This window comes from Saccostrea cucullata, unplaced genomic scaffold (assembly GCF_032062105.1).
Source record: "Saccostrea cucullata isolate Sc308-1 unplaced genomic scaffold, CSIRO_AGI_Scuc_v1 ctg1182, whole genome shotgun sequence".
Taxonomy (NCBI): domain Eukaryota; kingdom Metazoa; phylum Mollusca; class Bivalvia; order Ostreida; family Ostreidae; genus Saccostrea; species Saccostrea cuccullata.
In genome coordinates this window covers 47,512-72,120 of record NW_026925962.1, presented here as the reverse complement: position 1 = coordinate 72,120, position 24,609 = coordinate 47,512, and the positions used below count along the sequence as shown (strand labels likewise).

The following is a 24,609-nucleotide window of genomic DNA, read 5'->3' as shown; positions in this document are numbered from 1 at the left end:
GAAAGAGTGTAAAGACCTGATATCTAGTGTATTGACCTGATGGAACGTTTTCCCCTATAATTTAAAAATGTTGTGGTATTGGTGTAATACTAAATTAATATATGTTTCAGTCAATTATTTTCTTAAAGTATTGAGTTTTATAAATTGGAATTTTTTTAAGGTTTATTAAGCAACTTTCCCTGTTCAACGTGTTATGACCTGATTAAGAATGACCTGATGGATTTATCCTAAGTAAATTATCTTGCATATAATTGTTTGATTTATTTTGAATTTGACTTGTACATGTAATATAGTTCTAGAAAACTAATACGTAATTAATGTTTATGAATTACTGCAACCTTTCAGCAATTTCTGAAAATATTGACTTTGACGTGACTTGATAATTTTAATTTCTTTGACCTGATATATTTCTCTTCTGAAAACTTATTCTTTTGAATGAATTGATATACTTCGTTAATCATTTTTGTCTTACACAAAAACTTGAATAATTTATACAATGAATGAACATGTAATGAATATATATAAAACAAACTTGTTTGCGCTAATTTTTGATTTTTTCCCCCTCAAGACTTACAGTCATTTGTGCTACAATTCAATTGAGAACCACCTGAGTTCTAATTTAGTTGTTGGAACTTGTGTTGAAACATTTTGTGTAATCTTTATTACAATAAAAGACATTTGTTCAAATCAATAATTTTACAATGACCTGATATTTTTTGGAGATATTTTTCTATAATCAAATATTTCTCCAATTACCGAATCCAATGACATAAATCTTGTATGGAAAGCAGGATCTCAAAGACACAAAACATATTTACATGCTTGTGAGATAAAAATTGAGTTTTCAGTAATTACACATACTTTCATGCATTTATCGGTGTGTTCCCCGAATGGCTACTTGAATAAAACAACAAGTAATTATTACACTCAATTAAGGGGCCCTCTAAGGGGTACAGGTAGACTTACCTGTGTTTACCTGGATAAGCAATATTTTATAAATCAGATATATTCATTCAATTTTATTTTAATTAAGAGGGTTTTTTTTATTTTCCAAAATATACTGAATAGAAATATAAATAAATATAAGTAGATAAACTCTTTTAGTTTAATTAACACAAGTGGGTTTTTTTCTTAAAATAATATAAATATATATGTATGAGGATAAATAAAGTGTTTCTATAAAGTTTTGTTTAATTTATTTTATTTAAAAATTATCATGCCCTATTGCAGCTACCACACGTGTTGTACATTAAAATCTATATATTGCTAGATATATGATTGTGCCCCTTTTTGTGCTACATTTTCAAAAATAAATTAACACAAATGTTTTTTTATGCTTCTTAAAATAATATAATTTTATGTATGATAAAAAAAGTGATTCTATAAAGTTTTGTTTAATTTATTTTATTTATTTATCATTTTAATTATCAAAACATTCTATTAAATCATCATAAAATACAGATGAAGTTTATGAACTTCTTCACCTTGCATAGCAATCCTTTAGTTGCAAAGAAATATATGGAAATGGACTAAATAAATTGTAAATATGTATTTATGAAAGTGAAAATGTGTTATCTCAACAATGTGAAAATCAATGCTGCTAATCAATAGAACTTTACAAATAATTTATAGTTTTTAATAATTATGTTGGATTTCTTATTAATTTAAAAAATATGTATACAAAATATTTATATAGTGCTCAAATTATTAAATACTGAAATAAATTTCCATTTTATTTTATATATATGGTAGATTATTCATACAGGTAAGTCAACTGTCCATCGTCTCTAATTGAGTGTGATAATTACTTGTTGTTTTATTCCAGTAGCCATTCAGGGAATAAACCCATTTATCTTTTTACAAAAAATAAAATTAAATATTAAGCTTCATATTTACTGTATATATAGAGCTTGCAAGTGTGTAATGTTTATCATTTATACTGGCATATAGGAAAATTTAATTTTAAAGACAATGTCAGATATGACCTTATTCATCTCAAATTCTACTGTTTAAAGAATGAATGTATAGATAATTAGCCAATGTATTTTTAATAATTTAAGAATTCAATAATGATAAAAAAAAGCACATTAATGAAAATAAATATTTTGCAATATTCCACATACATGTATAATATTTAATTTTTGTTGTGTTTTTCAATTCATTTAAAGACTTATAAATTAAATGTCGTTTTTTTAAACCCTTGCATATTTTTTAAAAAATTTTATTTGATTTATTTTTTTTAAAGTGACCCTTTCTTAGAGAATAATGAATTGAAAATTCATAGTGTCAAAGAGACACTGCCCCCTTGTTTGTACATGTGTATATCCCCTACCCAATTATAATCCCCTGGATATGGCTTCTGTATGTCACCTGTGTAATCCCAGTCAACATGGTAAACCAAGACTCGTGTGAATTGATAAACAAACACAAAACACATTTAACTTTGTTAACATACACACATGTGTAAAATATAGAAAATGTAAGATACATACATTTTATTAAAAAAATACTTTATAACTAATTTCTCATACTTAAAACTAAACCACTTTCATTTTTCAACATCGACATTTTTTTGAAAAAAAAAGACTAAAATAAAGTTCAGTAATGTAAGGAAAATTTTTTTTAAAAATCTAAAGCATGTAAATTACAAGAACGAATAATTAAGACTTCTCTTTAAAAAGTTTGTCTTAGACAGAAAAAAGAACAGTAGCATTCCTCCTTTTCTTAGATGTATTTAGATTATTTTAATCATATGTGTTAATCGCTTTTCATTTTAAGTCATATATTATTTTTGATATGTTCAACTTTTTAAAATAAAAGTTAAAAAAAAAATACTTTATAAAAAGATAGGACTTTCCTGTAAAATACACAATTTCATAGATATCCCAGATTTAAAACTGCATGTAGCAGATTTTTTTCTGACTTGGAATTTAAATATATCAGATACAGTTAAAAGCTACTTTTAACTATAAAAAGTAAGGCTTTTTTAATTGCAAAGGGAAAAATTTATAACATAAATATCATGTAAATTACTCTTAATATTTTTTTTTAAGTAATCAATACGCCATGTTATTTTTGTTTTTTCTATGTGAAGTATTTTATTTATTTATTCAATTTGGCAAAAACCACGTGTGGCACAAGTCATAAAATTTTAAGATGTAAAGAGAAACTCTAAATAAAGTTATAAAAATAATTTTGGCTGCTGATTTTATTTGTTATGATAATATAATTCCTTATTGTTTGCATCTAACACTATCCCATTGCACATAAAAAAATCTCAACATGAATTGTGTTAAAAAATTTTCTATGCAAGAAGGACTGAACTGTATATTCTATTCAATCATTAAGAAATGATTGAAAAAATAATTAACCAGGTATATATCTTCTGATCCGCAAATAAACTATCTTGTCAATATAGATCAGGTCATTCCATATCAGGTCATTACACTGTAGCAAAATTGAAATGAATATAAAAGTTTGTAAAAACAAAATATAAGCAATTTTTATGTTTTTACTAAAACGTTATACAAATAGTAACCAAAATTTAAGAAAAAAAAGTTTTTAAAAGGATATATTTTAAATAAAACAAGATAAACGTTCATCAGGTCATTACACTAAATATCAGGTCATTACACTGAATTGATTGGAATAATCTCTCATTCATGCAAATAAATGACTTATAGAATTTTATTTTTTTGGTTTTATAAAAGAAAATGACATGATATTTAAAATTAAATAATAAAAGTTTATTTTATTTGGTATTTTATCATTTACTTTTTGAAATTATGTTCATCAGGTCAATCAGGTCATTACACTCATCAGGTCTTTACACTGTGCCCATAACGCATGAGTGAGTGTCACAAGTACAGAAAAGTTGAGAGAGCAGCTAAGAATGGATTAGCGAATCACAAAAGTTTTTTAAGTTTATTTAAAAATGACGGAGTAGGACATTGGAGCGGTTGAAGATGATGAAGAAGAAGTTTTGGAGGATAAATGATAAAAGCACTCCATCGAACCTAATCCTTGTCATGTGCTTCCTCAGCTTTGGTAAGAGTTCATAGAAAGTGGAAGGGGGAAATATTAATGTACACCGAATGCATGTGTGCCCCCCATCTTCCTGCATCAAATGAAACCAAACCTGCATGGGTAAAATTGGTTTAGTAATTCAGAGTTAGAAAGTGAAAGTTTCTTCACGGGTGCGAATTTTTTCCTGTATGTATTCAACCTCACTGTATCATATTTAGAGTTCCATTGGGATATGGCATGAAGTCGATCACATGATCAAATTCTATAATGCCTGAAGGGCATAATATTAAAAAATAATAGATTTATTAAGAAGTAAAATAGAAAATATCAATGAATTATATGCTTTTACATGGTTAATAAAGACCTTGTGCTGAACTTGATATAAATAGTGCATGAAATTTACTTTTGTGCAATAAATAATCTGGCTTATTTCAGTATTTCCCATTTGGATGAAGTCATTTCATATCAAAGTCAGTACACAAATGTGCATTCAATTAACAAACAGTGCCATGCCATGCCATTTTTAATCCTGATTTTATTAAAAAAAATATTGCCATAGCTCATCAAAAAATTTAACAAAGAAGCTTAGTTTCATGGTTAAAGATGTGCATAATTGTCACATTAAAAGTAACAAGATATATCGTCCACCAAACTATGTTGCAGGTCATAGATAAAGTCTAGTCTACACACATGTTTATTCTGTTGTTAACTTTTTGTGAGTTTGAAAATTGAAAAGTTGATAGGAAATTAACACTTGATCTATAGAATAATGAAAATTAAAATAATTAATTTGATAAAAAGGCACTCCACTTAAATTTGTACATTGGAGCCACACAGAAATGTCAATCAAACACTCTAATAATAAATGTTTACAAATATTTACTGACATCATTTTCTCTATGAGAGACTGCATAACAGCTGTTTTCTCATCTCATTTTATTCACATAAACCATTATACCAGCTAGTATAGATTAGTGTTTCCATAAATTTTATATTTCCTATTAAAATATTCTCCTGAACTCAACATTACATGTATCATTTGTCCTTTTCCAGTTCATTTTCTTGTCAGTCTTGTCTCAACCCACACTTGTTTTACTTTTATGTTATATTTCTTCTATTGTAACAGAGTAGGAAATGAAATGCCACATTCTTTCCATGATAAAGAGGGAAGTACATGTAAGAGAGGGTGTTTACTATAACGTTAACATTTTAGTCACTAAATAATATACAAGGGCAATTTTTTTTCACAAATTAATGTTTGTTACTGTCACTAGAAATAGTGGTATAACAAAGATGTCTGGTAGATAACTGATCTCTTGTCTGCACCCCTCCCATTTATTGTAACAATAATGGACCGTTTTCCTATGACATATATTTTGCCTCGGAGTTATTCCCCTTAGCCACCATCTTGTACTTGTTGAGCAAAGTAGTGATTTTTTTCTCTTTGAGCAACCAATTTTAAACATGCATGCAAGAAATATATGGGGGAAAATATTTACAATCTTAAAATTATGAATTAATCCCAAACGGAAAAGATTTTTAACAAACTACTATTAAACCATCAACAAACTACCAACAAACTATATTTTAGTGGTTTGTAGTTTGATAGTATAGCATTTAATGAAGCACAAACAAAGCACTGTTTCTAAAAATAAGTAAAGTGGTTTGTTAGTCTTTCATTTCTGCTGATTGTGATTTCTTTATAGTTTGTTAGACTTGGTGTCTTGCAACAGTGTTTTATTAGTATAGCATTTGTATCTAACCACATGGGAAATTACTTTACAGACATGTTTAGGGTTGAATTATCTAGAATTGTTGAAGTTTCCAAGAACAGCTTAATCTTTACATCCGGTGTTAGCCTATTTGCCAATTTTCAAACCACAAGCAGGTCAGAAACAAAGGAACTGGTGAAGGGACATTCAAATTGTTAGTATCGTTTTGTAAGATTCCTGACTGGAAAAAGCAGCAATTTACATTATTAAAAGATGGATCTAAATACAGAAGAGGTATTTAATGCATGTCATGAAGTTCCTTTCTACCTAAAATAACTAAGGCTGGACTACAGTAATTCATATAACCTTCTGTGAATGTGGATGTGTATGCTTTTTACTAGCTTTGGGTTTTTATTCAATTTCAGATTGACCTATAATTCCTATACTAGTTTAGATCAGTTATGCATTGGATTATGGGAAGTGCAGATAAGAACATGGACATGACTTGGAATGGCAGTATATTCAAAAGGGAAAAACTTGCATTGGCTAAACTTTACTCTGAAACAGTTAAAATACTTCAAAATGTGACTGTATATTGTGGATTTGTAAAGGAAAATTCAAATCTAGTGTTTTGCTGATGGATTTGTTACTAAGAGTGGTTTGAAAGTAGTTTGTTAGAGTATAGTTTGTTAGCTCATTTGCATGTGATTTGTTATACTATTAAACTACTTTCAAACCATAGTAGTTTGTTAGTAATTTGTTATAGTAGTTTGTTTGCCCTTTTTTTCCGTATGGGAGGCTTTAACAAAGGTACATTCATAAGAAAAATAGTGTTATCTTTACCTCAGTTAAACCAGTATATATCAAATTGAACTTGGTTGAATATTATATCTGGGAATGTTGACCAACATACTGACCATGGGGGAAAACTCTTGCTTAAATCACCTCAATGGAAAACACTCAATACCAGGCTGACTGCTGTGTGGACTTAACATCACCTCTTGAGAATTTTAAGTGACTGAATGGTACTCTATTTGGATTTGGATGACTAATCCCTATACACAGTAACATGAAATACTCAGCTATAAAGTGTATGAACAGCTGACTTTAAGTCATGATTTTGATTTACTAAGGTTTATAGATATTTTTTGTGAACTTGTGTTGGGGCTAAGTAAAACTATTTATTTTCTACCATATATATCTTTGAACAAGACATGATAGATAGGTAGACATTTCAGTTCACCCCAACAAGTCAGGAAGTTAACACATGATATGCCACAAGTATTTCCCTCAACATCAGCATTCCAAGTTTAAGTTTTTTGAACAGATTTATGATGACATGTAAATCTATATTGTATAAAGACCAGAGAATGAGTTATTACATGTAGTACTTAGTTCAATTTATTAATTTTTGTGGCAACAATTGACTGAGGCTAATGATTACATATGGCACTGCACAGGAATATAATAAAATACTGCTTCAGTAATAAAAGATTTGTGGTATATAGTGTTTGTTTTGCCTGTCTGCTTGTCTGCAAATTAAGGCTAAAATCTTTGCCTTAAAGCTGAACACTATTCATAAAAGTCATGTGTCCGCCATTTTTGTTCAGAGAATCGCTATACCTGCAGACCCCTATATAAAGGGCAGGACTTATTCTCTTTTCAGTGTAATCAGTCGACACTGGTGTAGACGGACGTATGCTATACAGAAATCGGTAGCGACAGTAATAATGTAATACTTCATCTAATGCAGGAAAGTAAGATACTAAAGAAACTTACAATTATAGTTGTACAGGTCAGTGCAGTAAACAAACAAACACAGATACATGTAACTGCAATAAAATGTAAACAAAGGTAATGCAAGATAACCAGCATGAACACGGGTCGCCATTCCATGCCGATACCCATGACAATAAAGCAGTCAGGTGTGACAAATCTGAAGAGTATACCCTGGTGTTGATGTATCAGATGTAATGATATCGAAAATGGTGTATGCCTCTTTACGAGTCGTGTTCAGCTTTAACTTTAGAAAGGTTGAATCATGTTTATTCCATTTGACAAAACCTTTCTTTGAACACCTGGAGTGTATATATATTTATCCTCCTGACCTTGACCATGAAGTGACTTTGAATGGGGAAAAGGTCACCAGGGGGAATACTAGTCAAGTCAGGTAAAGGAAATTAATACATTGGTTGAGTGACTAGGCAATTGACAGATTATAAATTATGTTACTAGATGTAAAAAATTAAAGTTTTTTTGTATATTTTTGTAGGGAGCTACTTCTGCTATGACAACCCCGCTGCTCTCCAGGACACGATGATAAAGGCCCTGGACATCTCAGAGAGCACCTTCATGGGCTTCTACTCCTGGTACTCCTGGCCTAACGTCATTCTCTGCTTCTTTGGGGGGTTCCTTATTGACCGAGTGTTTGGGGTCAGGATGGGAGCCATCATTTTCTCCCTGTTTGTTACCGCGGGTCAGGTAACCATTTTCTTATTTTATGTATTAATTAATTTATCAACTGAATCTTTGAATAAGTAAAAAAAAAATTAGCCATTGATCTTAATTGTTTCCTAAAAATAGTTAGCAATAAGATCAGACAATTTTACAGTTAGCAAATATAATGGCATTATTGATGACAAATAAGCATGAATATGAAAGTTTATTCATTTGTTTAATTTGATTTTCTTGGTGAAAATGATGTAAAAAATATGATCAGGAATAGGGAATGGGAATGAAGCAAAATGTAGTTTCAAGAATAAGTGACTGAAAAAACTGACATGTCTTTACCTTATATGCTTTTACGATGCTGGTTCTTATTTACAGGTGCTGTTTGCTGCAGGTGCTCTGGTTAACCATGTATGGCTTATGAATGTGGGAAGATTTGTTTTTGGGTAAGTTGACATTACTAATAACAGGGAAGATTGGCTCTATGTGGTAGAGAACAGCTACTAAGGTAGCAAGAGGTTCCAGGTTCAAATCTAGTCTACAACTTTAATCAGGCCAGTCTAACTTACACCATGTATTAGGATTTGTCAAACCATGCTATGCAATGTAGAATTACATTTTAATTTCATGACAGAAAGACACCCTTAATATTTGTTCTCTATGGTAGTTAAAAATTCAGTAGCTAATGTTGAACATCTAATCTGAACACATTTAGGTAATTAAGCATTGGTTAAATTGTGAATTAAAGTGAAGGTCTCTCTGTGTATATTTGGAAACCCAGAATAAATATCTTATGCTGTAAAATGGTAAATCCAAAAAATAGTTAATAATCAAGAATTCTAGTAAATTTGTGTTAGTAGACTTAAAATTACTTAGAAATTTTCGATATTTTAGCAGAAAAACTCTGGTTAACTTGACTTGACCTTAACCTTGCGAAGTTCTTCCTGTTAAAACGAAAGTAGGATGCACATGCTACTGAACTTCAGTCTGAAGCATATCGAGAGCTTACATGGTCGGCAAAGTTTTATATTTTGGACATACGGTAGTTTATTTGTTTATTTGGTGTTTTGTAAGTAGGCATTACAGTATATATGCGCGAGATAGTTTTTCTGTGCAGCTTCATATGTAAATCAAGCTTTGCTTTGAAATAAAGGTTAACAAAAAATAATTTGAAGTCTTGTTAATAAAAAGCATTTGAACTATAACTTCTTATAATTTTTTTTATGTGTAAAAATGTACTGGTTTAAAAAATAATATATGTGAATAATGTTGCACTTTATTGTTAATAAGTGAGGAATATATAGAGAATATATATCCATCAACATATTTTTGGTCAGCAAAATTAATTCATGACAAATGATTTTATAATTGACAATCATGGAAGTTTGTTCTACACTCCATCATGGAAAACTTTCAAATATTTTTTTATAACAGATTATTGTAAAATTTTTACCAATCATTTTTTCTATATAGTGTCAAATTCTGATGCTGTGTTTGTGCATATACATGAAAATGGTAAAAAGTGATGAAAAAATTTTGAAGTGCTGACTTCTCAATGACTACTTGAATATTTTAATAGTTAAAATACTTTTTATTTCCTTGATGAGGAATACATAAAACCAAAATATGTATTTCTAAATTGTTTGCATGGGACCTAATTAGTAAGTGAAAATAATTTGTATTACATATATCAGAATTTTTTTAAAACCAAGTTTAAAAATATTTTGCAGAAAAAAAGCATATATGAAAATTTTTATTAAAAACCAAAAACAGTACTGTGAACCTATACATGCACACACAAAATTAAAAAATTCACCAAATCTACCAGTTTAAAATTAAGTGTCATTTTTGCATGGGTCTTTAGAATGAGTAATTTGTAAATCGTATGGACTTGCATGTACATCTGTTCAGTAAATTACAATAAAGACTGGAGTGGTTAGTACTAAAGCGAATATTGTGAATTTACAGATATAGGATACCCAATTTAAATTTAATTGATTTCTTTATAACGAATCATTTGTAATAAGTGGTAAAGAAAGTACACACTGTACAAGTTTTCACCTACTAATATGTAATATGTCCTCTAGTTTACAAATTTATAAGGCCCAAGGATTCCATGTTGCTTAACAGTAAATGAATACAGAAAAAAGGCTGATTTGCTGGAATTTTTTTTCAAATTGAAATTTTTTTTTTTTTCAAAAATGATTCCTGGTAAATGATTACATTTTGGATATGTTTATAATATGAATAGTTACTAAGAATACAAAGAAATCCCATAGTGTAAAATATAAATTTCATTACTTATACAGGGTTATTTTCGTGATTTCGTTTTGGTGCTTTTGCCCTGTTTTAAATTCACCCAGGTTCTGTTTAAAATTATGGTAATTTGGAATTGGTACTTTTAAGTTTTAACTTTTTTGTTGAAGTAAAAATTCAGGCACATTTAAAACTTGTGTAATAGGAAAGGAGAAAATGTATGGTAACTACGTACTTTTAAACTCAGGAGCTTCAAGTGGTATGAATACCCATAGCACAACCATTACATATCCCTCCTTAAAGTTATCTTTATCCTTGCAGACACAACCCAAATTCTTATTAGTGGTTTCACTTGCAAATCCAGAGGGGTACTTTGTAACAAGGAGACGTGGTATGGAATGGGTACTTTTGACTGAGAAGTGGTATATCCATGACCCATACCATTAGACCATAAACTTAAAAGTATTTCTTTTATATTATGGTACATATCTGAACCATCATTAACTAAAATCAATTGAAAAAAATCAAAACTGTTATTCACCAGAACCACATTGAACGGTCATTTTTGAAAACATTATAAATGACTGTTAAAGGTGCTCAAATTTTTAAAATTTAAAGTGGCTGGCAATTATTGTTGCCAGCCAGGAACTTTTAAATGCCACATATTTCTTACAGAGTGAGAAGTACTGTATGGTAAACTTTACAAATAACACGGAACTTTTCTTCAATAAAAGCAAATTTTAAATTAAAAAAAAAAGATTTGTTACTAGGTATATTTAGGGCTGTTAGATACCAGTCATTAGAAAATAAGACCATATCTTATGTAATGTTATTTTATTTTTTTTTTTAATTTATTTAACATATTGACTGCTTTAATTTGAAAATGAATACTAGTAACAGCAATTAGTTCATTGTTGTGCCAATTTGCTCCAAGATATATTATTCTTTGAGGTGTTGCCTATATTTCTTAAAATAATCACTGGTTTTATATTTACAGGCTAACTGAATCTTCAATTTATACTCTTTTTTAGTTAAAATCTGAAAAAAATCCATTAACTTGAATCAGAATTCACTTAAACCTACATGAATATATCCCTTACTCAGATAAGTATACAATGACTTTTCACAATATAATGGTATATATAACATTGACTTTATCATTGAGTTTTTAATTTTTTTTTTTTTGCATAATATTAAACTAAAATTGAATTTTTAAAGAGATTGATTTTTTTTTTTTCATCAAAGTGCAATATTTTCTCTGAAAAATATAGTTAAAATGCTAAGAAGTTATTTTAAAATAATTTTTTTGAAAATTTGGTTACCATGGCAACATAAAATATTAGATTTAAAAAAAAAATAGTATAGATTAAAAAACATAACATTTGCTATATATTTGCCAAATTTCAAGCAAATTGGGTGTCAAATTTTAGATATTTGCATTTTAGTACACCATTGTGATAATTTTGTTGATATTTTTTTACAGCGCACGTAAAACAAGTCAGCACACAAAGGGTTAATATTTGTTCTCTATGGCAGTTAAAAATTCAGTAGCTAATGTTGAACATCTAATCTGATTTCAGCATTGGAGGAGAATCTCTCTGTGTAGCCCAGAATACTTATGCTGTAAAATGGTTCCAGGGGAAAGAACTCAACATGGTGTTTGGTCTTCAACTCAGTTTTTCTAGGGTGGTAAGTGGCCAGTATATATGGTAGTTTTGAGCTTCATGATGGTCAAATTCTAAGATGTACAGGTCTTAAGCAATGACTATAACTTCTTATAATTTATGTGTATTACTGGTTTAAAATAATATATTGAATAATGTTGCACTTTGTTGGAGGAATCTTGGGTAGCAAAGATTTGCTGGAAGTTTGTTTACACTCCATCATGGAGATTATGTCTACCAATCAAGCAAATTCTGATCTGTGTTTGTCTGTCATAACTTTACTTCTCAGTACTTGAATATTTTAATAGTTACTTAGGAATACATAATACATGTATTTCTAAATTGTGGGAATAGTATTGTTACAGTAGTATTAAATATGCATATATGAAAATTTTAGGGCAGTACTGTGAATATGAACATCATGCAGCCAATCTACCAGTTGATAAGTGGCATGGGGTTCAAACATGAATACACCAGTCTAGGAGTGGTGCTTATGATTGGTAAGTAGATAAATTTAGTGCTTTTCATTTAATAAGTGGTAAAGATTTAGTATTTGGTATGGATATGTTGCTTTTGATTGGTGAGTGGAATGAAATTGATGTTTTTGATTGGTAAATGTTATGGAATTGGTAATTTTTATTATTGAGTGATTTCGTTTTGGTGCTTTTTGATTGGTGAATGGTATGGAATTGGTACTTTTAAGTTTTAACTGAGAAGTGGTATGGAATCAGTACTTTTAACTGAGAAGTGGTATGAATCGGGAATCTTAACTGAGAAGTGGTATGGAATAGGTACTTTTATCTGAGAAGTGGTATGGAAATGGTACTTTTAACTGAGAAATAGTATGGAATCAATACTTTTAACTGAAAAGTGGTATGGAATTGGAACTTTTAACTGAGAAGTGGTATGGAATTGGAACTTTTAACTGAGATGTGGTATGGAATCGATACTTTAAACTGAGAAGTGGTATGCAATTGGTACTTTTAACTGAGAAGTGGCATGGAATTGGCCACTATTAATTTTAAGAGTACATAGTACTTACCTGGTATATTCAGTGTGTGCTTGAGTGTTATTCCCATCTGAATATGTAGGATTCAGACAAGAAAACTAGTTTTGAACTAACTAAGCTTTTGATTTTGTGGGATAGAGATCATACTTTGAAAATTAATATGAATGTTTAACTAGATTTTGTTTCACTATAATTTCATTTACATTTATTTGTTGATTTTTTTTCATGTATATTTTATGAATATACAATAAAAATCTGTAATCAGGGCATAAAAATGTGCACCAGAAATTTCAGAGGTGGGATCAGGTGCCTTGGAGGAGTAAGCATCCCCTGTTGTCAAGTAACATCTTCTAGGAGCCCTATGTATTAATGAAGTACAATTTTTTATTAAATTTTACCCGTGAAATACTGTAATTTATTCATTGAATAAAAATGATATCCTGTCACAGTGTGAAAGGATATCAAAATGATATCCTGTCACAGTGTGACGAATATCAGAAGTGCGGGAAAACTCTCGATTTCCCTTCCCATAATGAAGATTGCTGTAAAAAAATCTTCCTTGACCTAATATAAGATACATGGAAATAAATAAACCATTCTGACAGCGAATAAAACTGTCAAAATTACCAAAAATATGTTGCTAAATCCATGTTTACAGTGTTTTCATCTCACTTAGCTATGACGTCTCAACCGCTCAACTATAACGTCACGAGCCTATGACTGTATTACAAAAAGACAGAGGCAAAGGAAAAATCAAAGATTTTTTTTTAAAAATGTAATAAACAGAAAATTCAATGTTTTGTAGTTGAATATGGAATTTATTTCACTCGTGAGACAGGATTTTTTGATATTTTCACTCGTGCTTCGCACTTGTGAAAATATCAAAAATCCTGTCCCACGAGTGGAATAAATTCCATATTCAACAAAACATTGAATATCCTCTATATTTTTTTTATTTTCTAGGGGCTATTATGTGCATATTTTCCTTGATTTGTGCACTTGTCCTAAGTTTCTTTGATAAAAGAGCAGACAGAATTCTAAAGAGAGCCAATGTAACCTCAGGTGAGAGACTGATAATTTTTTATATTTAATATCTCTGACTTATGTGTCGTGGGATACAATGGTAAATTCACGAAACAAATAATTCTTTTTATTTTCTGACTCTTATATTCTGACAATGACATATACTTGTTTAAAATCATATTCAATTTAAAAAGATTATAAAAGTTTACAAGTCATATTAAAAATAAGTTCCCAGCAAGCGAAGGTCACAAGGATTTGTATTGGTTTTTGTATGTCATCATTGGCCTTTGACCTTTTTAGATGAGGCCATCAGGATTACAGATGTGAAGTATTTCCCTTTAACCTTTTGGCTCCTGTGTATTATATGTGTGGGGTACTATGTAGCAGTGTTTCCATTTATTGGATTAGGATTGTAAGTATATCTCTACATTATTCCCAACTCTTACAGGGCTAGATAAAACAGTTGGCCTAATGAATGAGTGATTAGTTTTGTAGAACTGACCGTATTGTTACATATTTATGTTAAAGGTACTTGGACACAGATTTGAAGTTATTATTTTCTCTATAATATTACGACTTATATATTTTAATAGCATTTCACACAAAAATTAATTAAAAATCTTATTTCATATAAAAGCTAGATATTAAAATTTCAAATTTTTTGGCGGGTTTGATTGACACATCCTTGCACTTTCACAAATTTAATTTCATTCTTAATCCTTAGGAAAAGTGACAATCTTGTTGTGTATAAATGAAAAATATCAATACTATAATGCAGAAAATTTAGAGTAGACATGTTTGAAAGCAAAACAAACTCACAATATATTGGCCTTCCGTGCAGTTGTGGTAAGCAGACTGTGACGACTGAACGCACCCGGTGAATTGTAAACATCAACATCGAGTCCTGTTTACAAAACTGTGTACATAACACAAGTGTGCTTGATTTGCTAAACTCTGTACGCAACTCTTAGTACGGAATGACGATACTTGTGAATGAATTTTGCTTTCTAACATTTCTACTCTGAATAAAATTATTTTTCTGGATAAAAGTTTTAATATTTCTCATTAATACACAAAAAGATTGCCACTTTTCCTAAGGATTAAGAATAAGGTTAAAATTTGTGAAAGTGCAAGGATGAGTCAATCAAACCCGCCAAAAAATTTGAAGTTTTAATAACTTTTAACTGAAGCAAGATTTTTAATTAATTTTTGTGTGAAATGCTATCAAAATATATAAGTCGTAATATTATAGAGAAAATATTGACTTCAAATCTGTGTTCAAGTACCTTTAACAATTGTAACTATGCTCAAAAACTTTCATAGTATTGAATTGTCTCTTTTCTTTTGTATCTGATCTATTGATCAACTTTAAAATACATCTTATCAATATTAACCTTGAGGTCTGGTTAAATTTTTGGGCTTGCAAATTGCACACCAGTGCAATTTATTTGCTTTGCACTCTTCTTAAAAGTGATGCTAACATTATCAATTCAGAGGAAATGCCGGAAGAAATTCCTTTCCAATTTTTGTAAAGTAATTCTCTAATAGCGAGGTTTATAAACCTGTCATCTTCAAGCAGGTGCTTGATAAATCATTTCCTAGACCTACTTAGTATTCCCCATCAGATACTGCACCCCAGAATTAGAAATTAAACAAATCAGTAATTTTCATAAATCAGGAATGCAGTATTCAAAATTGCCAACATGCAATTTTTATCTCATTAGTAAAGTGAGATTTATTTTCTAGTAAATATCTTGAGATTCAGGCCTTATTTTATCTCAGCCATGTATTTTTAGGTCACCTGAGTCACTCAGGTGACCTATTGCTATCTGTTTTCTTCTGTTGTCGTGCGTCGTGTGTTAACATTTAAACATTTTCAGCTTCTTCTCTGAAACCACTGAACCAATTTCAACCAAATTTTGTATATAGCATCTATGGATGAAGGGAAACAAAAATTTTGAATTTTATGGTCCCCGCCCCCCTGGGGCCTGAGGGGTGGGGCCAAAACCACTAAAATTAATGAAATCTTTAAAAATCTTCTTTACTCCTGGACATCAAGTAGGTAAACTGTTGGCATGAATGTAATGAACATTGAGTCCTCTACAAAAATTATGAAATTCATGGCCCCAGGGTCAGGGGTTCTAGTGCTAGGGCGGGGCTCTATTGATTATATAGTGGAAATGCATTATTTCTTTGAAAATCTTCTTTTCTGCTCCTTGGTATTAGATAAACTAAATAAGTACATAGTTATGATGAGCAAGAGTGCCTCTTCCAAAATTATGAATTATACGACCCCAGGGTCAGGGGTTCTGGTGTTAGGGTGGGGCTTTATTGATTATATAGTGAAAATGCTTTAATTCCTTTAAAATCTTCTTCTCTGCTCCTGGGTATTAAATAAACAAACTTTAATGCATAGTTATGGTGAGCAAGAGTGCCTCTCCCAAAATTGTGAATTTTATGGCCCCAGGGTCAGGGGTTCTGGTGTTAGGGCGGGGCTTTATTGATTATATAGTGAAAATGCATTAATTCTTTTAAAATCTTCTTCTCTGCTCCTGGGCATTAAATAAACTAACTAAGTACATAGTTATGATGAGCAAGAGTGCCTCTTCCAAAATTGTGAATTTTATGGCCCCAGGGTCAGGGGTTCTGGTGTTAGGACAGGCCTCTATTAATTATATAGTGAAAATGCATTAATTCTTTTAAAATCTTCTTCTCTGCTTCTGGGCATTAAATAAACTAACTTAGTATATATATAGTTATAATGAGCAAGAGTGCCTCTTCCGAAATTGTGAATTTTATGGCCCCAGGGTCTATTGATTATATAGTGAAAATGCATTAATTCTTTGAAAATCTTCTTCTCTGCTTCTGGGTATTAAATAAACTAACTTAATATATATATAGTTATAATGAGCAAGAGTGCCTCTTCCAAATTAGTGAATTTCATGGCCCCTGTTTCAGGGGTTTTGCCATTTGGTGTTGGGCTCTCTCTTTTGATTATATAGTAAAAATACATTAATTCCTTTGCTGCTGGGTATTATGCCAATGATCCAAGTATATATATTTATGAATAGAAAGGTGCATCTAGCAAAATGATTAATTTCATGCCCCCTGGGTCAGGGGTATGGGGGTGTTACATAATATGAAAATAAATTAATGCTTCGAAATCTGCTCTTTGGTATTAATCAACCATTTTATGACGATATTTCCAAAATTTTGAAATATGTTGCCAAAGGGTCAGTGCTTCCTTTGGGGTGAGGTGCACAACTGGTTATAAAGTGGAAGTGCATTTTCTCTTTGTTACTCTAGCTGATCTACCTCTAGGTATTAAGTAAACAGAGTAAGCATGGTGCCTCTTTCAAAATTGTGAATTTCAAGGCCTCTGGTTTAAAACACGAACCAAATTCAATTGTTGTAAAGTTGTTACATGATACTCAGGTGACCTATAAGGCCCATGGGCCTCTTGTTTTAATTGATGTTAAGAATGATTCAGAACCTAATTAAGTTGTCTATAGTGCTATAAATTAAAGGTCAGTGACTGTTAAAACATTAAAATCAAATGGGATGATTCATAACATAATTGAATTAATATGTAATTTATTTGTTTATTGAAATGCCGTTTTAATTGCTAAGTGTTATTGTGTAGTTGATTTGTTATTTTTTCAGGGTGTTCTTTGAGATGAAGTGGGGCTTTGATCCAAGTTTAGCAAACAATGTGAACAGGTACACTTTTGATTAACAGAAAAAGTTCTAGAACTTTCCAATAATTTGCTCATGTATATACTGTATACTGTAAACCACCTTTTTTTTGCATGCTAGAAATTTTCGTTAGGTTCGCGAGAGACTCGTCTTCATGAATATTTCTAGCCGCAAATCGATCCTTAAAGTCTCTTTGCCTATTAACAACAGACCAAAAAAGGATTGATCGTGAAAATTAATCGTCGCAAATAAAATTTGGTTTAAAGTATACTGATGTTACAAGCAGAAGCTTGAGGAATGCACCAAAGTTAATTGAATAAATAAATATTCCACAATTTTGCAATGAGATATTCACTTTCTTTAAGGTCCTGTAAAAAACATTAATTTTTGGTTTATTTGCTTATGAAATTTTTTTTATCTATTTCAGTTTGGTGTACATTATATCAGCAGTCGCCTCCCCTGTCTTTGGCTTTCTGATTGACCGCACTGGGAAGAATATTTTCTGGGTTATTTTGGGGACTGTGTGTACAATAGGGTGTCACGCCCTCCTAGCTTTCACCTTCCTTAATCCTTATGTGGCTATGGTAAGGAAGTGTTGTAATTTAATTTTATCAATATCATACATTGCTGTCAAATCAGAATTGAAAGCAAAATTCATGTTCAATTTGTTTTTGCTGGTGTAAGAGAGAAACAAATACATAGAGGATATCTGTATTGTGTAATTTGATATTGGCTTTATCCAACGAGTTGAAATGGTGTATATATTCGCGAGGCTTGCCAATTTCAACGAGTTGGATAAAGCCATTATCAAATCACACAATTATAGATGTACTATTCATCTCATACGATGGACTTAATTTCGTCTTAACAAAACTTTGAGACTTCCCCTGTGAAACTACATGAATGATTGCTAATTCAAATTGATGACGTATAACTTGATGACGTAGCACCGTTGAAGTTGACATGCCTCGAAAGAAAGTAGATTGTGTTCAAAATTTAGAATTTTTGCTATCTGCGTCTTTGAAAACATTTGTTGGAGCTTTACATCAAACGAACTTCTGATTGAAAGTTGTAAGGACCATGGGATAGTGAAAATGAATTCTTTGGACGATGGCATACAAAACGTGTTAGGTAAGGCTAGGGGCCTACTTGTAGATTCATTGATGATCCATGGTAAGTTATACCTACATTAGTAGGTAGGCATAGGTAGTATAATATAAGAAAGCATTATTGAGGTTGTTAAAGGAATCTTATAACAACAACGTAACTGCTAGGCCTAGGCTTTACTTTCTCCAAAAACGGTTTAAAGGCGGGGGGGTTAACATCTGACTTCAAGTAGCCAATACAGGTTCCTTGATAAAATAAGACACCTCTTTGACATATACGAGTCTACAATATAATCGCTCTTTATCATTCATTTTATTAGAGCAATGATTTTCACAAATAAAAGTTTCAATAGAATAAAATCTTGAAGCGAGGGATCATGTCAAAACCAGAAGTGCTATTGATAAAGCATCTAACGTGGATAAAGCACAAGTTAATCTATAGGGCTGTATCCCCAACACGTATGAGATAAATGTATATAAATTGAATAATGAAGTTTTACTGTGGTATCATCTTTGTTTATGGGGTTTAAAGTTCATGGATTTCGTGGGTCACCTTAGCCACTTATTTACATCCTCATGAATTATTATTTTTTAAACATATAGATTAATTCTTTACATCTACTGTATAAACAAGTTGAAGTACTCAAGAAATAATGTCCCCCCAACCAAATAAAAGTTTGCTTGCTTATGAACATTGACCCTCAAAAATTAAACTGATTACACAATATATTCATGATGTGTTCATGTTAACTTCAAGTTTTGGAAAGTCTACGGTTTATTTGTCAATGTTTTGTGAAACAAATTCTGACTAGAATAATACTCTTACCATTAAGCTATATTATGGACATTGCAGTCATGTATGGGCCTAGCCTATTCCATTCTTGCCAGTGCTCTTTGGCCAATCACAGCACAGATCGTAAAATCAACACAACTTGGAACAGCTTATGGCATGTAAGTAAAATGTCTGCATTAGTAGACCACAGCTAATCCTTGTTCTTTTTTCTGTACCTCATTGTGAATTGTTTTTTGCTATTAAAGATACTTTGTGAAATTAAATTTATTGACATAAATCAATATTCTTTATCTGTTTCCATGGATTCTCTTGTCAGAATAATAAAATCACTTGTCATTCATTATGGGCTTGAAATTGAAAGATCTGTAATTGATTTATTGTTGATTGTCACTGCCTGATTTATCAATAGTGAATAAAGCATATATCTGATTTAGTTGTGAAAACTGTTGTACATCACTTTGATAGCTATTGTAGCTTGCTAAGAAAACAATTGAAGCTCAATCACTGCTGCAGCTTGCTATGATAGCACACTGTGATTGCTATTGTAGCTCACTGTAATTGCTATTGTAGCTCACTGTAATTGCAATAAAAGCTCTCAGAGATAGCTACTGTAGCTTGCTGATTTTGATTGTTTTGTAGCATGCAGGCTATACAGAATTTGGGTCTAGCTGTGATAGCTATAGTAGCTGGTGCTATTGTTGATTCCAAAGGCTATCTCATCCTGGAAGTCTTCTTCTTGGCATGTCTCTGTGGTATGATGCCAGGATTTCTCTCAATTACTTTCACTTTAAATTATTTTCATAAGACAATAGGATTATATTCTTTATCACAAATATCATAATCACCTTTGTATTCTACATATTGGTAAGAATTATGTTTTTGAGAAATATGATTCTACTTCAGCATAAAAAAAAAACCGTTATTGATGTTCTTGATGTTTTTCAATTCATTTGCACAACTTTGTGGAATAAGACGTTGTTGAATCTCTGTTCTGAGCTGTTTTAAAAAGTTTTTTTGAAAACAATTTCTCAAAATTTTAACATGTAAAAAGTGATATGCAAAGTGTAATTTACAAACAAATAGCTTAGTTATTTAATACATTCATATTTTTTTCAGTGGCCCTTATAGCTGCTGTGCTGCTCTATTTAGTGGATGCCTCTAAAGGTAAAAAAAAGTTTCTGTAACCTTGTGAAACAAATATTGGAAGCTTTTCTTTACTATACAATTTGACTTAAGGTTGTGATTATGTATGTGCATTTTTTAAGGCTTTTCTCATTGTAATACTGGTATTCAGTATTGCAAATTCAGACCAAATCTGCTATCAATTATCAAATTGAATCGGTAGCATTCAATTGACTATTTGATGGATAGCTTTAACATTTATTTTAAGGTCAAATTAAATAAACTTAACCATGAAATATTCAAATATATTCTCATTAATGAAAACAATATGGACCAACTTCAGTTTATGCTTCATAGGAATACTTGTCTGCCACTTGCAATAAAAACAGAGGAATATCCTTTAATTAGTATAAAAATTAAAAATATATCTTTTTTCCCCTTCAAAAAATTAGCATATTAAAAAAGAAAATTGTGGATGATTGTGGAAAAAACGAATTTTTCAGGGTGAAAGCTTGTATATTTCAATTTATTTTACACAAAATTTAGAAAAAATGAAATTTTTATTCACAGGTGGAAAGCTTAATCTTTCAGCAAAAGAAAGGAGGAAATTAGCAGCCCTTAATTCTGAGCAGGGAGAGGAGTGAGTTAACTCAAGCATCAGTTTTTCATGAGAGGCTCATTTTATTTAGGTTTTACTAAATACTTTTTTGAAAGCGCCATCTTTAAAAATTGAGTAGGCAAATTTATTTGTAATGCAAAAGCTTATGATATTTAAATGCTTTTCTGCAGCTGAAAATTTTTTAGACATACCTGAAATTTTAGGTGAAATTTATCAGATTCTCATGTGCTTTCAAAGAAGTGTTAATGAATGTAATAATTAGCAATGATTTGATAGATGACTAACTTTAACAACATGTAGGTGTATCGTTATTAAGTGTTATCACGAACAGAGATATTTTGCAATTAATTGTATATGTATCAAGTCTATCTTGTATAAGTGTGAGACTATAATTGATGTTTACTCTGAGTATCAATAATTCTCTTGATTTCATAGGAAAAAACTATTGGATTGAATGGTGCCATGTTGAAATATTTTACGAATTCTGTGATATGTGGAGGTGGACAAGTCACGAGAAGTCTGGGAGAGGATCGGTGATTGACCAAAACTGAGGATTTAATGGTCGATATGAACAAATTTAAATATCAATATACACCTGTAGTTCAACATTCAGGATCGTTAAGAAAATTAGGAATGCCAGTCTCACACTGTCTCACACTATGGTGATATTAATATGACAATTTTACAAGAAAAAAAAAAAGGAAATTGCATTTTATTTTTCATGCATAATACAAATTCTCTAAAATTTGTTTTAAACTTAATTAAAATGATGTTAAACTTTACAACTGATAATTTTAAACTATATGAGACCAGAGATTTAATAATTATATACTGAAATACATAATTTAAATTTAAAAAATAACAAAAGAAAAAGGATTTTACCGTATGCTGAAACATGTATAAGCAAGTTCAAAAAGTAATTTGCAGTAAAAATAATTTTTACACAATATACATGACAATTCAATGCTGTTGTGACTATGAAGTTTGTATTATTAACTGGATCACCTTCAATGTACATTTTCTATGGAGAGGTCAAAACATTGTCCAACATAAAAGGAGGTGATCACTGAATAGATTGCATTTTGTAATCAAATCAAACATTGTTTTAAAACAAGTTATAAGTGACATGGAATATTGTACAATGGAACAGAACCTGAATTTTGTTTATTTTGGTAATAAGTTGTATTTTTTCAAATATGTTTATGCTTTCATTGAATATATGTTAGGCCATAAAAAATTAATTTCTTGGCTCTCAGGACCTTCCTCATCTTTTCCAAGGGTGTCTTGTTTACCCTTATTATTGCTAAATCAATAAAATAAAAGCACAAATCGCCTCCCTCATCATTTTTTGAGGTTTTGTTCAATGTAAAAAGCTGCCACGTCATGTTTCACTTTTGGGGGCAATAAAAAAGTAAAAAAAAAAAGTGCCCCCCTCCCTCATCATATTTCTTGAAAAAAAAGCCTGAGAACCAATAAATTAACTTCCATGGCCTTAGCTATGAAAGTTTATTGTCTTAAGTTAAATGCATTTCAGCCTTGTTTAAGAATATCATCTTCAGTGAAATAAATAGCTAGTCCATACAATTAATGAAATGTGTTTCAATATTATACACAACTGGTTTGGAAATAATAATGGAACCTAGAGTTTTCCTATTTTTTGACAGGCCACCTACAAAATTAATTTGTTTAAAATCATTCTGATTCTATGCACACTGATGTTGATGTTAAAAATATACTGGACTTTCTTACTGACAATATCTTTGTAGTCCCCAGGCATGTAGCATGGAGGTTGGAAAAATAATTTACTTACAAAAAAACAAAAAAATGGGGGTGCAACTAGTTTGATAGTGAACATTTTCTTACCAAATTAACAGTAAAAGATTATTCTCAGGAAAAAGTTTTTTTTTGTTTTTGTTTATTTTTAGCTCTACTGGTCAAAGACCAGAAGAGCTTATGCGATAGTAATGCGTCCGTCGTCCGTCCGTCTGTCTGTCTGTCCGTCTGTCTGTCTGTCTGTCTGTAAACAATCTTTCAAAATGCTACTCCTCCTACAGTTTTGGTCTGATTTCATTGTAACTTGGCACACAAGTAGACTACACTAAGATACATAATTCTATGTATCGGTTTTTGATTTGGATTAACGGTGTTGCCGTTGTTACTAAAAATAGAAATTTCTGTGAAATTCTTTCAAAATGCTACTTCTCCTACAGTTTTGGTCTGATTTCAATATAACTTGGCACATTTGTAGACTACACTAAGATACATAATTCTGTGTATCGGTTTTTGATTTTGATGAACGATGTTGCTGTGGTAACTAAGAATAGAAATTTCTGTGAAATTCTTTCAAAATGCTACTCCTTCTACATTTTTGGTCTGATTTCAATCCTTGGCACAAATTAACAGTAACTAAGATACATAATTCTGTATATTTTTTTTTTGATTTTGCTGTTGTTGCTAAAAATAGAAATTTTTTTCTTTCAAAATGCTACTCCTCCTACAGTTTTGGTGTGATTTCAATATAACTTGGCACACAAGTAGACTACACTAAGATACATAATTCTGTGTATCGGTTTTGGATTTTGATTAACGGTGTTGCCATGGTTACTCTCTAGAAATTTCTATGAAATTCTATTCAACACTTCTCCTATATTTTTGGTCTGATTTCAATATAACTTGGCATACAAGTAGACTACACTAAGATACATAATTCTATATATCAGTTTTTGATTTCGATGAAAGGTGTTGCCGTTGTTAAAAAAAGGAATTTCTGTGAAATTCTTTCAAAATTTTCTCCTACAGTTTTGGTCTGATTTCAGTATAACTTGGCATACAATAGACTACACTAAGATACATAATTCTGTATATCGATTTTTGATTTTGATGAACGGTGTTGCTGTTGTTGCTAAAAATAGAAATTTTGTGAAATTCTTTAAAATTATTTAAAGTTTTGGATGATTTCAATATAACTTGGCACACAAGTAGACAGTAAGATACACTCTGTGTAATTTATTATTTTGATTCAAAATGTTGCCGTGGTTACAAAAATAGAAATTTCTATGAAATTCTTCGAAATCTTTTTTTTGGTCTGATTTCAATATAACTTGGCACACAAGGTGATTCAAAGATTAATTCTGA

General features: G+C 30.6%; 1 protein-coding gene across 1 annotated transcript; it reads left to right on the top strand.

Moving 5' to 3' along the window:
• Positions 1-3,965: 3,965 nt before the first annotated feature.
• LOC134270178 (major facilitator superfamily domain-containing protein 1-like) lies at positions 3,966-23,058 on the top strand. The gene is made up of 14 exons (XM_062752367.1): positions 3,966-4,047; positions 8,011-8,219; positions 8,565-8,632; positions 12,023-12,131; positions 12,504-12,606; positions 14,079-14,177; positions 14,439-14,550; positions 17,802-17,858; positions 18,262-18,418; positions 19,794-19,891; positions 20,373-20,485; positions 20,850-20,897; positions 21,426-21,495; positions 21,910-23,058. Exons 1-14 carry the CDS (start codon positions 3,966-3,968, stop codon positions 21,926-21,928), a joined length of 1,344 nt encoding a protein of 447 aa, XP_062608351.1. The 3' UTR covers positions 21,929-23,058.
• Positions 23,059-24,609: the final 1,551 nt, after the last annotated feature.